Source organism: Dipteris shenzhenensis, chromosome 15 (genome assembly GCF_047967505.1).
Source record: "Dipteris shenzhenensis isolate YYH24624 ecotype China chromosome 15, Dip_SZ_1.0, whole genome shotgun sequence".
Classification (NCBI taxonomy): Eukaryota; Viridiplantae; Streptophyta; class Polypodiopsida; order Gleicheniales; family Dipteridaceae; genus Dipteris; species Dipteris shenzhenensis.
Window position 1 is genome coordinate 41,573,066 of NC_141610.1, and position 18,812 is coordinate 41,591,877.

Here is an 18,812-nt window from a genome sequence, read left to right on the forward strand (position 1 = left end):
GATGAAAATCACATCCATACAAACAAGAGGATGTCATGGATGCCATGAATGTCATGGGAAGAGGAAGCCCAAATACAGCAGCTATAGATGACTTTCAGTTTCTTGCATTTGGGAAGGACAGCATAGCCAAAGTAAACAGTCAATGCTTCCAATGTGGGCAAAGGCACAAAGTAGAGATGCACAAAGTAGCCTCCATGGAGACAGCCTGTTGCTATGTGATTGTGGAGCCTCTTGATGGTGAGCGTGCTAGGTGGAATTGACACTAACATGACCCAAGAGGTGCACAACATTTGGGACAAAGAACTATCTATTTTTCCTTTTGACCCAAGAGGCATGCATGGCCCTTTTTGAAACAATGGGGACCACTTGCAATTTTGAGGAGAGATTTATTTTTAGTGGGCATGGTTTGTAATGAAGGCCATAAGTAGGCCAAGTTAGTCGGGGTTAGGTCTAATTTGGATAGTGTTTGTTTGGGCCTAGAGGGCTCTATGAGCCCACCTCAATCCCATTATGCAACACATTATTTTATGTTGACACTCCCACTCTAATCTACAGCTCCCATTATGCAACACATTTTCAGGACCCTCGAACCAAATGCCTACTCTTTGACTCCTTGGTTCAACCAACAGGGATGTATGGCAGCCCTTGTTGGGGGCCGGACCTGTCAGATACTGAGTGGGCTCATGTAGAGTCAAGAGGAGCATACCTTGGTAGACTCTTCTCAGAGCAAGATCACGGAGTTCTTCTAGCCGGACCACATAGACTCCCCCCTACAGGCCCTAGGCATGATCCGGACCCAAAGCCAATGACACGGCAGCTCAAGCAGAGGTTGATGCACAGATTACACTTGGGGACATTCCCTCCATGTTTAGAGTGGGAGCGCAACTGACAGGGGTGACTGTCGCCCTTGTTAGACGTAGAGCTGTGACTAGCAGGAGACAGCATAGGATTGCATCCACAAGGAGCAAGCAACACTCTCTATTTGATTTCATGCTATCGCTCCCTCACTCTTGACGAAGGGAACACAGTGACCTTGTATTATGATGACAGTCCCTCTGATGATGATGTTGATGATATTATTTTGATATTACTATGTAGGGTATAGTTTTTTGCTTTTTGTATGGGTGTGGATGCTTGATTAGTAGCTCCACCCTTTCAGCAGCTGGCTTGTATCAGGTTTCTCACAATCATAGACCCATCGGTCTTCCAAAGACTTTAATAAACTTTCTTTGTTTCTTTCTTTCCCTTCTGCTCGCTCTCTCTCTCTCTCTCTCTCTCTCTCTCTCTCCCCCTTTTTTGCACTCCCTTCTACTACTCAATCCCCCTTCCTATAGCTACCCCTTCTACAAAATGCTCCTTCAAAAGAAAGTTTTTAAATCTAGACTAGCAAAAGTTCAATGAGGCAACTGCCAAGTAGCTTATGAACTCTTACAACACACAAACGAATTCGTTGCATGTAAGTAGTTAAGAGGTTCTAGTGGTGCCATGAGACATTAAGCAAATCCTCGAAATGCCAAAAATAGACGTGATGATGCCCCTACCCCTAGTGGGCAATTGCATTTGACACGCTTTAGCAGATAGCTTTACAAAGTCACCAGGTTACCCAATAAGTTGATTGGTAAACACTTCTGAATGTACCTACTTCCATTTCTTGTTGGAAGATATAGGGCTTAAGAACATAACTACCCCAAACACACTTCAATGTCACAAAGGGGAATATGTCAATTGGGATTGGGGTTTAGGAGAGAGTATTTCTAGCTATAAGTACCATGTGTTGTTTGTTGGGGCAACATTGATTGCAAGTACTTGTCTCAATGCACAACGTCCCCAAAAAAGCTCATTAGCTCACTCAAACAAAATGTACAAATGAAAGAGATGGCGGATTAGCGGTTAGGGTTAGAGAGCCACTGAGAGGTGCGAGTTCTAGGGGGTCCTACCATAGACCAACAACCAAATATAGAGATGCAATAGGAGCCTTCAACCTATATAGCTAGCTCATAGGCTAAAAACCTTGTGGACCCTAAAGATAAAGGTTTCTTGCATTACAAAAGTGTAAATTCAGGTCCTGCTTGTGGATGCGCACCATAGAATCGAAGTGCGTGTACAGTCAGCTTTGCAGCGTTTCTAGAATTCCGTGGTCTATGAAGCAAAAATGTTAAAGCGTTCACGCATAAGTCATTAGTATCTAGTAAAGCCCATCAGGTCCTACACATAATTCAAAAACAGTAGTATTCATGAGGCAAAGGGAGAAGAAACCTGTATTTTAGGTGCTTGCCGAGAACCAACTGATAGAATTCTGCCGGAACCTCATAATGCTGCTCATTGGCAGCCTCTGTGCAAACGGCAATGGGGAGTTGTTTCAAAGCTGCGAGGCGGCATGGATCAGCGAAAAGTCGAGCAGAAGGAAGTGCCAGAGTTGTGTGCAGAAGTGCCAGAGTTGGGAAAGCTTACAGTGGGCGAAGTCGAGGAGATCCCGGAGTTGAGCTTCAGCGGAAGGTTTGTAAGAGGAGCGAAGGCGAGAGGCCAGAAGCCATCTGGTAGCTCGACGGATGAGGAAATCGGGCAAGAGGTTGGCCTCGTGGGCACGAAAGCCCAACTTCACGACGACATCGTAAGGATTCATGTTCACCCCCGCGATTGGGCTGTTGAGCTTAATTAGATTTCTATAATCATTGCGCTTGAATACAGCTGTCTTTCAATATGTTATCTATCTTCTTTATTAAAAAAATTATAGACACCATTAAATCTAAACTTCACACCTTTAGATTTGAATGAATCAACCCTCACGATTGTCACAAGTGGCTCAAGGGCAGCACAAAGAACCCTAGGCTACCTCGCGTAATAAATCAAAAACTAGGGTATGGTAGGCCGCCTAAGGGGAATGAATGAAGAGAGTAATCTATAATATGTTGATTATAAATTAACGATGAAGAAAGGATGACTCGCCGGTGTTTGAAAAATACATGACTATAAACTAAGCTGACAATAGCAGGCCCGACCAAATGGCATATGTGTTGAGTGTTCCCTTCTTGCGAACACCTCGGCACACAAATAGAAAAAGAAGAATTAAGAATATGCAAAAGCAAAAGAAAACACAGAACTTGAAGTGGAAAACATATATGTGTGTGTGTGTGTGTGTGTGTGTGTGTGTGTGTGTGTGTGTATGTATTTTTTTTATATAACCACACATAGTGTGGGCAGGGAGGCGACGCTTCCTTCCCCAAATAGTTATAATCCGAGGGAACGGGTCCTTCCCCGTGCGTTGAGGTTGTAATCGTCGAGAATATTAGCGCCGAGATTGAGTATCACGAATGTGTAAGAGAATGATATATTACCTAAATCTCCATGAGTGTAGTTGTATTCCAACTCGAGCATCGATCAAATTCTTGTCATGATTTCTTCCGTCATGGAAATCGTGTCTCTACCTCCGAAGCGGTTTCTCGATGTGAGCGATGTTGGAGAGAGAGGGCGACAGAGCCAACATCAACTAGACGATCCAAAGAGTTGAAGTTTGTGAAATATATAGATTTAGAGGCCTTCAAAAGCACTCATGCCTTCCATCAAGAGCTTTTCATCCAAAGCATGCTTTTCATCAAGTGTTGTAGGCCTTCAGATCAAAATTAAATCCAAGGCTTATATTAGGACACGTGGCTCAAGGAGAGGCCAAGAAACCCAAAATTTCCCATAGGTTGCCTACCGTAACAAGTGCGTACAAGTACTTGTGAGCACTGCCTTCAATATGATTCTGTCAAAGGAAAACAATTGTCAAGATGAATGAATAATTAATTTGTAATACCTATGATGGAAGCCCGTGTATAGGAAAGTTTGAATGATTTGTAAACTCCGTGTGTGTGTGTGTGTGGTGTGCGTGCATGCGTGCGTGTGCGTGCGGGCATGCGTGCGTGCGTGTGTGTGTGTGTGTGTGTATGTGTGTGTGAGAGAGAGAGAGAAAGAATGTGTGTGTGTGAGAGAGAAAGAACCAAAATAGAAGGGGGCCACTTGCAACAAAGTGTGTGGGACACTTTTTAACAAAAATCTAACTAGAGCCTTGCCTGGAAGGCAGTGCTAATAACAAGAAAACAAGTTGAAGTATCTTCAATGGGCCTGCCACGCCTTTATGGGTGAGGTAGTGGCTTGTAGGGACTATTTTTTTTTTCTTGGTGTTCCAATCTTTGTAAAAGTCGATGATTCATCCTTCTCAGAGCCTATATTGTTGTATACAATAGAGAATGGTTTGACCAGTAGATGTAGTTTGTGTCGTATCTCTTTGGGTCCTCTAAAGAGTTGGTCCATATGTGGTCAATTGTTGTCGGATGCACTATTGTGCTTGTCGCAATCAACTGTCACATTTTGTGTTGGTGCATGACCTGTTTGATTTTCATTGTTGGGCCCTTGTTTGACTTGTAGTCGATACTGAAGTCATAGACAATGAATGTTAGTGTTTCCTTACTTACAACGGCTAGAATACTTCCTGTGCTCTATGTCGACCGCATGTAGCTGGTACAACCTTGTGTTTAGGCTTTGCAATGTCGGCTCATTGTTGTCGTCGTATCTGAAGTGGACCTGCTTGGGAAGCCATTGTGATTCCATTTTCAATCTTGCGAGCTCTTGCAAAACATGAGGGTCCACCTTTATATGCTTATGCTCTAGTTTGGAGAGGAAGTATAATGCAGATGGCTCACGTAGTCTTGATAGCACCGTGTAGACTAGCTCGTGTGTTTTGATTCCATCCGGGTTGAATGCTAGTGATTCCATTGTTAAGCCTTGAGCTCGATGTATGGTCCTTCCCACCGCAGGTTGGACCGGGAACTACCTTCTCGTGACTATGTTCAAGTGGTTATTCCCAATCTAAAACTCTCGAGTCACTCGTAGTATTGGGATCCAGGATGGTGGTCTTCTTTCTTCATGTGCCTGGTTGCTCTCATATCGTGCTCGTGCACCCGTGCTCTTGTCAGTAAATTCCACCCAGATAAGGCATGGCTTCTTTGTGCTGTCCAAGTCCTTGAAAATTGTGTCCGCCCCGTTTACAATACCATTTTCGACATCCAAGTTACCTGAGCCAATTTCAATGATCATTCTAGGTTTAAGATGGAGTTTTGCATGCAGCCCCATTGTCAGTCTGGGGCAGTCGGAACGGAGATTATCGTGCTGCATGTTTTTTGCCTGACATCGGCCGCAGTGAAGATGTGTGCCTTCCCTTGCATTCTTTCGAAAATGATCTGGTTATGTTTGTCCTTTGCATTGTTTGTATAAAACAAATGCGGCACACTGTTTTTGTTTGGGGGGTCATGCAAGTGTTCTGCGTTCATGTGGTTTATGTCTTCTTCAGTTTGTGTCCCGACCCATATCCGATTGAGGATGTCCAAGAAACCTCTGTTATGCTGGTGCATCGGTTGTTTTAATTCGTAGTACCTAGCATGAGTCCTCCAGAAACATCCCAACATTGATGTTGTGTTTGTTTGCTAGGAAAATATCCATGTGTCCTTGGCTGGGCTGGCTTGGCAAAGATCTGCACAAAGCAAGACATCCATACCACCAAATGGTTTGTCGTAGTTATGTCTTATCTCTCTCATCTTCATGTCAACTGCTGCAAGGAATGTACTAATGCCGACCAAAGAAATCTCATCAATTAAAATAGCCTCAACGGCAATGTATTGTGCTGACAATAGTTGTAGCTTGTCTGCTAATAGGCCCACATACGTCGATGTCAGCAAAGGCAAATGAAGTGTTGCACGTATCATGCTCCCATTGATTGGACGTCCTGCCTTCCCAGTGTAAGCCAACATCAACATCCTCGACAAATCCACATCGCTTGTGTAGCTCTGTGACAGCTGTGCCTGTGTAGCCCCTCGGCCGTGGCCGTGGCTACAAATGTTTTTCGAGCTCCTGTGTTGCCTGTTATGAACATGCAAATTTGGGTATTGGGCTCGGTTCTTTTCTTGACCATAATATCGTCAAATATGATTCGTTGCCCTGGATTCATGCTCCTCAATGTTTGGTAATATCTGTCCTTTGTATACTATGTGCTCTTTTACTGAGGAAGCGTGTTGATTTTTTTTTGCTTTTTCTTGGAGTCCATATCAACTGCCAAGTCGTACGTGTCGGTGGAAGCCTGTGCGTGTTGACTCGCACTCGATGTGGTGGCATTGCTGCCATCCCTACTTGTTGCTAGTCATTGCATTGATTTTGTGAAAATAGTCTCGTTGCAAATCAATTGTTTGCTGGTGGTAGCTATACATGTCTTTCCAAGTTTCGAACTCGTCCCCCAATGCATGCTTATGTTGTTGGAATGGCAAGTGTAGCAAACAAAGCTCTCTGTAATGGTTTTCAAGCTCCTTCAGCTTGCTGTAGTTATTGAACCGTATCGCTTTCTCCCTTTTTCTTTTTTTTTCATTGCTGTTTATGATTGTGTAGTTGCTCGCAAATGCAGCTAGCGAGAGTTCTTGTAGGGCGGTTCGTCTTTTTGCATACTTTGTGATGAAGTCATAAAGAAAATGTCAGTACTATATGGCTGCACGGTCGTGATAGGGTCGGCTCTCGGAATGTCTGCATCGTTGTTACCGTTCTCGTTTTGGGACATACCAAAAACCCTAGATTTCATAGTGCATGCAAGCAACACAACAATGGCTCCCACCTTTTCTCGGTGGCGGCTGACAAGGTGATGAAGAATGTCGGGGGGCCAAGTTGTCTGATCATCGCGAAAACATTTTGCTTCAAGCGCTGCTTATAATTAGTTGATGTTCGCATGCAAACAAAGTCAATGTATCCTATTCGTGATTGCAGGATTGCCTCAATGTTTGTGTCGAGCACTATTGTCCTTGCATCCAAAACTCTTCCTTGCAGTTGGCCTTTTCTCATCCGGACCTAGGTAGATGACAGAACCTGCTGTACCAACACCTTCATCATTTTGAAGAACAAGTTTTCAATTGACAGTGCAAACCTTCAATCCTCATTTTACAACTCCCACTTTGCAACCTCTTGGTAGCTTGTTCGCTCTGGTACAATGTATGCCCTCGATTGTCCAAAAAACAATGTCGGGAAAGCTAGCTCCTGACAGTGCACATCTTTGAAGAGGCTCAAAGGGTTGAAACCTTTGGACAATGCGACAACAATTGGGCCACCCTCATAGTCACAATAACTTGTTGCCCTGTGTATATGCCATGTACCAAGGTGTTCATTGCTTCGGTAGACACTGGCGATGCGTTGTCATGGGTTACTGTAGGGGGAGGGTGGTGATCGTCATCACATTGGAGGTTGTGGATGTGTTGTAACTATAGCTGGTTCACCCACACATTGTTAGCTAGGTAAAGCGGGGTGCCAAGCAACTCCTACAGTGCGCGCATTGTCAAAGTAGGGCACACCAATCCACTGATGTAATTGTGGTCGTACTGCAAGCGATGCTTGATAGCCACTGCGATTGTGGCGATGTCACTCATGAAACACGGTAGGACTTGTTGAGCCCTGTCAACATCTGCAAACACATTGATCATGCTGCCGTGCAACCCAAGCTGGCCTTTGTATGTCAGCTCCCTTATTTGTGCAAATGGTATTCGTATTGAAATCAGACCCTCCTCAACCTTGTTGAGGATGGATGTGCTTTCTCGAATCATGGACATTGTTTCCTTAGAGAATCTTGGTTTCCTATTTGCACACTTGTCGGCGTAGCATATCGTGCACACCAATTGTACTTCTTGTTGTGGTAAAAGGTGGATGATGTTGTCTTCCTGTTCTAGGGGGTGGTCGACCCTGACATTTTTTATTCACGATTTGAAAGTCAAACACCCACACGAGTCACAAGCAAATCTAGGGGTGTCATTGATTTTGGCATGGTAATCCCTTCACCAATAAGGTGTTCGTACCATCTAACTGCGGGATAAATCTTCAAAACATTTTTGATATGCTTAAAAATACAGGTTTCCCATTCTTGTGCCATCCACCCAGCCAACATCTCTTTTGTCCTTGCAAAGCATTTGTTTAGCTTGTGTTCTAGATTGGCAAGCGTTGTGGTGCTCCAAATAAACACATTCACATATCTACTTGCCACAAACAAAAATTGCTCTGCATCTTTCTATAGAAAGTGCTTCACCCCACCATCATTGATACATTGTACAGCATCTAAGCTCCAATCAAGGAGGGAATGGTTCCTTATAGGTTCAAAAGTGAACACTAGTATATTGTCAAGGTTGAGGATAAGGGTTGGCTTTCCCTTTGGAAAATTTGGAGGTGCCATGAATGCCGATGGCACCTTGTCAATCTCTATGATCTCTATTGTAGTTTAAGTGAACCGAAGAATATATTAGCACATAAAAATGTTTAATAATGTACTCTATTACAATAAGAACTACACTTTTATTACTAAAAGATAGAGCACAAGTAAATGCACAAAGATAAAAAAATGTCATTCCAAAATGGAGTATACTTAAGAGCGCTTCATGACCACTTGATAGTGACTAATTAGGACCACTTAACAATACTTTTGGACCACATAGAAGCACTTAGTAGTACTTTTGGACCACTTAGAAGCACTAAGTAGTACTCCTGGACTACATAATAGTACTTTAAAACTATTTATAAGTACTGCAAAACCACTTAATAGTGGTTTAGAAAAATAGTGCTTCAGGACCACTTAAAAGTACTTTTGTAGCACTAAAAAATGAATATTGAATAGCACTTTAGGACCACTTAAAAGTACTTCTGTACCACTGAATAGTACTTCAACACCATTTAATAGTACTACAAAATCACTAAATGGAACTTTGGACCACTAAAAGGACTAAAGAACCATTTATAAGTACTTTAGGGCCCCTAAGAACCATCCATCTACACTTTTCCACATAGGAGGCACAACCATCCATCTACATTACTAAAAGATAGAGCACAAGTAAATGCACAAAGACAAAAAAATGCCATTCTGAAGTGGAGTATACTTAAGAGTGCTCCATGACCACTCAATAGTGACTAGCACTACTACACACAAACCCTATTGCAACGCTTAAGTATCGACGTTTAGCGTGCGTGGGGCGCTAATTGTTGGTATTAGAAGCGGGCTTCGTTAAGGGTCGCTATATAGCGACTTTAGAAAAACGTCGCTATATAGCGACATTTGCCTAAAGTTGCTATATAGCGACCCTTATCAGATTGGTAATGGTTGTTATATAGCGACACTGAGACAGTTTCCTATAGCGACGTTTTACAGAGTTTTTTTTCCATACTGACCTTAAAAGATAGTTTTTCCCAATGATAATTTTTTTAAAAATTTTCATACATGTTTGATCCTTTGAGAGAATAAAAGTACAAGAGCATGTACATCAAGCCTTTCAAGGTCATATATTCATGTCCAAGTTTGAGATGAAAAAAAATCAATGAAGAGCATTTACATCAACGGCTTCATCATCCTGAGCCAAAAGTCTAACACGCCAAACAAGTCTATCTCTAACTCTATACCAAGTTGATCTCCTATATCATCATTGTACTCTAGCATCATACGCTCACATAAGAGTGCTTGATCATCTTCTTCAATAAAGTGTGGTGATTCTTGATGATTGTCATCTTCTTCCTCAATATCATGATCTCCATCTTCCTCCCGTACGACGTCATTATGCGCATCTTCCTCTTGGCTCATATTGTGATCTTCATCTTCTTCGCTAGATCCATTTGGATTAATTGGATCCGGCATTGGTAGTGGCATCTCCATATCCACATCTCTATCTTCAAAATTTTGCTTACTTTGTGGTGCAACTTGGATCACATACCACCATCTTGGATTAGAACGATCCAGATGAAAAACCACCTATATTGAAGATGGGTGCCAAATGCCATCAATTATATATATGTAATTATGCTTAAGTACATGTATCAATGGATCTTTAAAAACAAAAGCTTCGATTAATTAAATGATTAGTATGCACCTGCTCACAGTGCTCAGGAAGAACAAAAGTATCACTTTCATCGGTCCAAAGTTTGGTGGAGTCTAATACAAAGAAACCGCTACTGTCTTTTCTCACTATCGCATGGGGACCGTTGTAAATAATTCCATGTGACCATTGTAAATAGTTCTAAACCATTTTACATCAAGAATGAAAATACTAAATCGTCTGAAATCAACTTTATAGATTTCGCGTATGGTTCCACAATAATCCAACTATGAGGAAAGAAGATTGGTATCCGAAGCACTTGCTCGGCTATCTTGTGTGAAGTTAGCCATGACTTCACAATCGTACGTGACTCTCTTTGAATCGATGCGTTCCACATGAAAATGTCATCCATATGACCATAATGCACTGTACTTTTTGTACTGTAAAGGGCATCATTAAAATAATGAAGATGCATATATTTTATAGTATATATTGCCACAAATAATTTCTTAATTACATCAAGAGGTAAGAAACTTACATGCATCATACATCCAGATGATAACCCTCGCTCGAGCTCGTTTATTGTCTCTCCATCGCATTCGGCTTTACCTAGAGCCAATTGTAGCCAATCAAGTGACATGTGAGTAGGGAGAAGAGCTAGATCCCATGGATATGGTTGCGATCACATGTACATTACTCTGAATCTCGTCCTTGCATTTATTCTTTCTGCTTTGGCCCCTTCATATCTCTCAATCCACTTCTGCATCTCAGGGCTATTGAGGATACAAAACTTATTGAATTTCTCCATTTGCTCTTCACTCATCTTTCTTTCAATCCCTTTTCCTTGGGAAACCTTGCCAACGATGCGATCATCATCGTTGTTATGCCAAGCTTGCGGCATATCGGGATCCATGGATGCAAGAAACTCCGTGATATATACTAATGACTCTTGCACAAGCCATCCCTCTGCCGTGCTTACTTCTGGTCTTGCTCTTTGTCTTACAAATCCCTTCAAAGTTTTCATAAACCGCTTGAGAAAAAACATCCACTGAATATGAACGGTACTGGCAATGGCCACCTCATCAACTATGTGCACAAGCAACTGCACTTGAGTTGTCATAATGCTCGAGGGAAACTTCTCAAGCAAGCATATGGCTTCGATGGATTCCACCCTAGCCTTCTTGATGCTCGATATGGAGATCTCTTTTTGAGATATCCACCGATTTCACATGCCCATGTAAGATATATTCATAATCAGTCTAGAGATTATTCAGCTTAAATTGAAGAAAATGCAATCAATGTGATTTGATAGTAAGCATACCTCACAATACCACTGATCTTGAATATAGCATTTTAAACATCTTCTTGTAAGTACCCTTTTATTGTAATTGGGAGGATGAACTGTCAAAGCAACAAAGAAGTCATGTCAACAATATAACATAATCATAATTACACTAACGCATTACGATTATCGGTACGCTAATCCTACATCTTAGAATACCTGTAAGACCTTGTGCCAATCATGGGACGTGAGTCTACTAAGATTATTGTCCTTTGAAAATGCTCCTTTCAAGCAATGCATGTACCCTGTGGGTGTTTGAAAAGAGGCAATGTCTGCCTTGACCGCTGCCTCCTCTCTCGTAGAGAGGATCCATGTTGCTTTTGGGAGGATAACTTTTCTTGAAGCACGCACTTGGGGCCATAAACGAGACATCCTATTCATAGCATGCAAGTCTTCTCGCACTCCTCTCGAGTCTTTGTATCCAACCAAGTGTGCCCAAATAGTAGCCCCCACATTCTTGAAGATATGCATGGGATCCAAGAGATGATTGATTTGTAACTAACCCCAAAGAAGCTCGTGAAAGATTGATAGCCTCTTCATACCATGAGGAGGTTCCTCTCCATTTGCCCTCCAAGCCAATATCCAGTCGCTTGCCTTCAAATATGGTGGTGGTGGATCAAGCTGACCTCCACACGTGAGATGGTCCAATGGAAGGTATTGAGCATGACCTTCGTAAACATTTTTCCTCATATGTTTGGAGTATCGTGCAAGTGATTTCAAACCCGGTCCACAAACAGGACAAGCATGGTACCCACTTGTAACAAGTCCTACACGCGTGCATGAATGTGTTAGTATAAGACATGCATGAAAAAGAGAGTCATAAAAGCATAATCCTATATTATACATGTAAAGACACAACCACGTACCCGAGGGAAGTACAAGGCCAAAAATATGGATGTATACATGGCATCTTTGATAGAGGAGTTACAGATCTTATGGAGAGGAGTGCGGGTCTTTGATATTTCCAGAGCTCCTAAACATATCAATGATATTTTGATCAGGGGTATCTTGATGTGGACCATGCATAACTACCTAGGATATGGAGAGTGCAAGCACAAGTAGTGCAAGCATGAGGTGTCCCTTCTTTATTGTTAGCCATGGTGGGATATTGTAATTCACCAAGACTATGGGCCATGTTGACCAAGATGTCGAGCGTAACCCAAAAGGATTCACGCCATTCATGGTAAGCCCAAGATGTAAGTTGCGTGGCGCCCTCGCAAAGTCCGGCCATTGATTGTCTATGTGCTTCCAAGCTGCACAATCTATGGGAATCCTCAATGTGTCATCAGTGGACTGATGAGATGCATGCCATGTCATCAACTCTGCTATGGATTTGCATTGGAACATGTGCTGTATTCTTACTCTGATGGGAAAGTGTCTCAAGACCTTTACCGGTATCTGCTCACCCTACGAGTCATCTCTATATCGTTGTTTCCCACACTTTGGACAACTAGCCAAATCTCCATGCTCATGACGAAAGAGAATACAGTCATTATGGCAAGCATGGATGGTATCACAATCCATACCCACCGTTGTTAGCATCTTCTTCGCTTCATCTCTTGATGCGGGCATGGTATTTGGTGCAAGCAACATCTTCTGGAGCAACCTATCACAATTCAAACATACATAGGCTTCGAATAATGATGATTCGGTACACTAATCCTATAGCTTAGAATACCTGTAAGACATTGAGCAAGCTTAGAATCCTACAACCTGACATTGAGCAAACATTTACAGACTCTTGCATTCTTTGAATTAGAGTGACAAAAGTTTGTATCTGTTTGCTCAATAGTAGGCTATTGAAGCTTCACATGGGAGGAGAGAGAGGAGGAAAGAGAGGAAAAGAGAGGAGAAAAGAGAGGAAAAGAGAGGAGGAAAGAGAGGAGAAAAGAGAGGAGAAAAAGGAGAAAAGAGAGAAAAGATAAGAGAGAAAAAGAGAGGAGATAAGAGAGAAAAAGAGAGAAAGTGAAAAGAGAAAAAGTGGGGATAAAATGATGATTCTCTCAAACATACATGATGATTCTCAAAACAAACAATATCCAAATAATGAGTGAAATTAATACAGGAGCTAACCTCATTAAGGCCGAGACACTTGTATCCGACCACCCATACTTTGCTTGTAGATTCAAGATAGAGAGACAAGCCCATAGTCTAGACATCCTAGCACCCTCCTACAACTGTGTTGATTGCAACTCTCGCATTTTGACCTCAGACTTTGACATCACATGTACATGTGATATAGTGCCCCTAAAAGTAGAATCCATCATGTCCACCATACTCTCGTCATCATCTCCTAGACTATAGTCTTGCTCAAAGTGTGAAGGTATATGCGCACCCTCGTCACCCTCCTCATCCTGTTTCAAGATTTCGTGTAAATATAAGATCTTGTCTCAAGGTTTCGTGTCATAATGGTATCCAATATTAACCACAAACTCAAATAGCATTGACTTATCGATGATCCATCATCATGTGCAACACCAACGGTGAGTACTAGCTCAGGATCCTCCCCATACATCCGTAAGTGATGCATGATAATACGATGATGTCGTACTTCTCGCTTGCAATGAGTGCAATGACAATACAACCTCTCCGTAAGCCACTCTGTGCTCTCGAGCATTGGTGCATCATCTGACAAGCTTCCACTCGTCCCTTCCATCTGCACACTTCTAAAATCACAACATGAGCTGCAAGAAAATCTATTAAGATCCAAAAAATAGCCACCCATGAGCTCTTTTTCTCTCTTCTCATAATAAGTGCCTTGAACCGTCGCTATATAGCGACGCTTTGCTCTGTTCCGTCGCTATATAGCGATGCTTTTCTCTGTTTCGTCGCTATATAGTGATACTTTTTGGATATAAGCGTCGCTATATAGCGACTGACCAGAGTCGCTATATAGCGACACTGGGGGCTTAAACCCAAAACCCCGCGCGACACTTATATAGCGACATTGGGGGCTTAAACCCAAAACCCCGCGCGACACTTTCTTTAGCATCTCTATTGCAAGAAAAGAAAAAATTTGTCCTCCCACCTTATATTCGACGACCTCGCTTTCCTCCTCTCTATTCTCCACTCCTCACCCCTACCCAGCCCCTCTCCTAACACTTGTGCTCCCTCTCTACCCTTCTCCCTCTTTGCTTGTGTGAAAAGAAGTTTTTCAAGAAGGTGAGTCTCTTTAAGCAATGTAGGTTCATTTTTTGTGAGATTTCGTTTTGTAAGTGTTAAAGCATGTTTCTCTTTGTATTGCTAAGGCTATGTGCTAGTTTTCATGCTTGATTTTCAGAGGTTGACAAAAAACGAGATTTTGTGAAAGAAAGAAGACTCACCTCTTCTCTTTTTGGTATTTCTCTTCCTCCTCTTTCTCCTTGTTTGTAGGCTTATGCTTGTCTCCTCAATCCAATCCCTTTGAGAAGGTGCTTCTCTAAACTCCTCCTTCCTCTAACTAGTTATTTGAAAATGGTATGTTTCCTCTCTTTTGTAGGGCCAGTCCACAAAACACCGAGCGGGGCTATTCTAGGTAAGAAAGTGCTTCCTCTTTTTCTCTTTTAAGCGCTAGCTGCAGTGATGGGCGTAGGAACCTTCTCTTCCCCTATTCCCTTTTCTTTCCCTCTCTTCCCCTCTTTCAATCTCAAATCCCCTCTTCTTTTTCCCCCTCTTTCAATCTCTTTTTCCCTCCTTTCCTTCTCTTCTTTTTTCCCTCTTTCAATCTCTTTTCCCCTCTTTCAATCTCTTTTTCTCTCCTTTCCTTCCCTTCTTTTTCTCCTCTTTCAATCTCTTTTCCCCTCTTCCTTCTCTTATGTTTATGCTCTTTTCCCCTCTTCTTTTTTCTCTCTTTCATCCCCTCTTTCAATCTCTTTTCCCCTCTTTCATTCTCTTTTCCCCTCTTTGCCTATGCGAGGCCTATGCTTATTCTTCTTTTCTTCTCTTCTTTTTTTCCTCTTTCAATCTCTTTTCCTCTCTTTCTTCTCTTATGTTTATGCTCTTCTCCCCTCTTCTTTTTCCCCTCTTTCATCCCCTCTTTCAATCTCTTTTCCCCTCTTCCAATCTCTTTTTCCCTCTTTTTCTCTCTTTGCCTATGCTTATGCTTATGCATGAGCATATGCTCATATGCTCATGCATAAGAACAAGCTTATGCTTTCTCTCTTTTTCTTTTACGCTCATATGCTCATGCATAAGCATAAGCATATGCTTTCTTTCCTTTTCTCTTATGCTTATGCTCTTTTCTCCTCTTCTCTTATGCTTATGCTTATGCATGAGCATATGTCTCCTTCTCCTTCTCCTTCTTCTCTTTTCCTCTTTTCCTCTCTCTTTCCCCCCCTCTTTCCCCTCTTTCAATCTCTTTTCATAAGCATATGTATTTGCCTATGCTTAAGCTTTCTCTCTTTTTCTTTTATGCTCATATGCTCATGCATAAGCATAAGCATATGCTTTCTTTCCTTATCTCTTATGCTTATGCTCTTTTTTCCTCTTCCTTCTCTCATGCTCATGCTTATGCATGAGCATATGTATCCTTCTCCTTCTCCTTCTCCTTTCCTTCTCTTCTTTTTCCCTCTCTTTTTCTCTTCTTTTCATAAGCATATGCCTATGCCTATGCCTATGCTTATGCTTATGCTTATGCATGAGCATATGCACATATGCTTATGCATAAGCATAAGCATATGCTTTCTTAATGTATTCTCTTTTGCTTTGTCAATGTATTCTCATATGCTTTCTCAATGTATTCTCTTGTTTTTTATTTTTTGTTTTTGTGTTTGTGTCTACGTTAGACATGGGATCACGTCGCATGTCCGACGAGTACGAAGACCCTCATAGGAGGAGACATCATGATCTCTATTCTCCAGAGGACTTTGATTCCCCTCAGGCGACAACTCAGGGGCCGACTCCTCTCGGACATAGCACTGTGACTACCCCTTGGGGAACTCCTTTGCTAGCAGCCCATGGCTTTGTTGGGAGTCCCGACGAGTTTGTAGCATAGATAACTGATGAGGAGGCAGCGAGATTCTTCTCTCTGCTATCCCAGAGGACCTCAGCAATTCCCTCTCCTACACCAACGGTTGGACCTACTGCCCAGCCGTCCCCTCTAGCCCCTTTGACTGAAGGTTCATCACCTACGCGTGCCTATCATAAGGAAAGGAAGAGTAGGAGGGGTCGCTTATGTTGTGCTGACTTGGGAGATGTAGATGAGTCAGCACACTCACATCCCTACAGGTCTCCACTTGGTCCCAAGACCCACCTGTACCAGTCAGGTCCCTTGCCCTCTCCTACTCCCACTGCTACTTCTCGCTCTGGAAGCGCTTGCACAAACACCACTCGCTCTGACTCTGCCACTACCATGAGTCCTCCTTACTCGATCGAGGACCTGTCCTATCAAATCACGGCTGCTGGTGGAGAGATAATAGAAGATAAAAAGGGCATAGCTGTGATGGCCATCATGAGGCGGTTGATGAGCCACCACTTCAGGAGCGGCATAGCTACTGATTCGAGGTATCAAGATGACCAAAAGAAGCAGGTGGTCATCGATGAATTGAAAGCAAAATACCCTAACCCCCCAAATTGGGAGTTCAATGAGAATTACATGCGAGAGTGCATGGGTTTGGTCTTGAAGCATCGTAGATCAACCTTGCGTACTTCCATCGCAAAGGGGAGGGCCAAACCCAGCTGGGCAGATAAAGCTGTCTGAAAGTTTTTCAAGAAGCAGAATAGGGACCATTCCGAAATGTTTGAGGGTTAGAGGAGGACTGCGAGGAGACGGTTGGACACCGTAGGTATTTCGCACTTTGGTGTAGGTGGATGGTTGGCGTTCGAGGCAATCGTGGTAAGTCTACTTCTTCTCATTTAATGTATTGTTCTATTTGTTTTACTACATATTGCATGCACTTTATCTAACTCTCATAAATTGGATGTTGCGATGGGTCACCTTCCTACAGACGTAGAGATGAGACGTGCATTTCGCGTAGGAATAAAGCCATAATTTATTGAGCAGGAGGCAATGGGAGCGACGGTAAATTGGGTTAAGGTGGCTGCTCGCACAGTATAAGTCTACTCCTACTTGTAATCTCTTTTTAAACTGTTTTATTCTTTAAGTTCCAATCTAATTTCCAATTAATATGGTTTCACTCTTAGAATCAAAGCTCGAGCGTCCCATCAGTAGAGGTGAGCGGTGATAAGGGCCAGGGATTAGGCACAGCTCATGAGGGTTAGGGATCAGGCACAGTTCACGAGAGCCAAGTATCAGGTCAGTAGGATGAGGACGAGGACGAGGACGACGATTCGAATGAGCAGTACTAGTAGTAGTAGTAGTAGTTTGCATATACTTACCCATGTATATCCTTTTGTATCTCAGCTCGCTTGAGCGATTTTGTATCACCATTTTCGAAAGGGTAATTTTGTAACAAACAATGTTGTATATCTTCGACGTGTATATGCTTCTGTCACTTGATCGGTTCATTTGAGTGATTCTGTATCACCCTTTCCATAAGGGAAATTTTGTAATAAAAAACTTTTTTTTTGTAATTACTAAAAAAAAACATTAGTGGGGCAAAACAGGGCTTGTTGTGGCCCTATTTAGCCCCACTAATGTTTTTTTTAAGTTCTGTTAATCGTCGCTATATAGCGACATTTACCAGTGTCGCTATATAGCGACATTTACCAGTGTTGCTATATAGCGATGTTTGATAGCGTCGCTATATAGCGATGCTTATATAGCGATCGTTCTTTTTCGACGGTTATAGCAACGTAAATAATGACCTTTGCGTCCGTCAAAATAATAATAATAATGTGAAAAATGTCGGTATTTTCGTTGGAAAAGGGCCTATGCCTTGTAGTGCAGGACCTCTTAATAGTACTTGTGGACCACATAGAAGCACTTAGTAGTACTTTTGGACCACTTGAAAGCACTAAGTAGTACTTCTAGACCACTTAATAGTACTTTAGAACTATTTATAAGTATTGCAAAGCCACTTAATACTGGATTAGGGGAATTGAATAGTGCTTCAGGGCTGTACTCCACCTATTGTCATAGCACCAACAGCGGGATCTCCAGCTACACCAACAATTTTTGCACCTGTAGTAGATCCTACCATTGCCCGAGCACAAGCAAAATGGCACAAGAAAGATACATATGCATATCATCTAATCAAGTAGAATGTGCAAGATCTCAAGCTAGGACAGCTCAACACTGTCAAGACATCAAAAGAAGCATGGGATATGTTCGCAGCTCTCTACGAGTCCAAGAATGCTTCCAAGATTCTCACCAAGTCAACTAGAGTTTTCGCAACAACAGCAAAACTAGTCATGCTTACGTACTCAGAATCAAATACTACAACAATCAACTCATAGCAACAGGAGAGACCATGAATCTAGTAGAAATGGTTCAAGTCATCCTGAATGGACTAGGAGAGGGATATGAGAATCTAGTCGAAAGTATTGCCATTCAACAGCAAATTCCGACACTGGAAGAACTTCAGTCAGTATTACTTAGTGAAGAGCTTAGGATGCAAGCCATTCATGCATGCAAAGGTCAATCTAATGATCAGGCATTCATAGCTTCAGATAAAAGCAGAGACAGAGGCAGAGGGAGAGGTAGATCATTCTAACAAAGTGCTCACAATCAGCAACAA

At 42.3% G+C, this 18,812-nt stretch overlaps 1 protein-coding gene across 1 annotated transcript in view; it reads right to left on the reverse strand.

Moving 5' to 3' along the window:
* The window catches only part of LOC147893823 ((S)-coclaurine N-methyltransferase-like), a 58,205-nt gene extending 55,552 nt beyond the window's left edge, over positions 1-2,653 (reverse strand). The window contains exons 1-2 of the mRNA XM_087385605.1: positions 2,452-2,653; positions 2,257-2,365 (exon numbers count right to left, since the gene is read on the reverse strand). Of these exons, the coding sequence (XP_087241731.1) occupies positions 2,257-2,365; positions 2,452-2,623 (281 nt within the window). The 5' untranslated portion in view covers positions 2,624-2,653. The remainder of the gene's footprint in view (positions 1-2,256; positions 2,366-2,451) is intronic.
* Between the last annotated feature and the right edge of the window lie 16,159 nt (positions 2,654-18,812).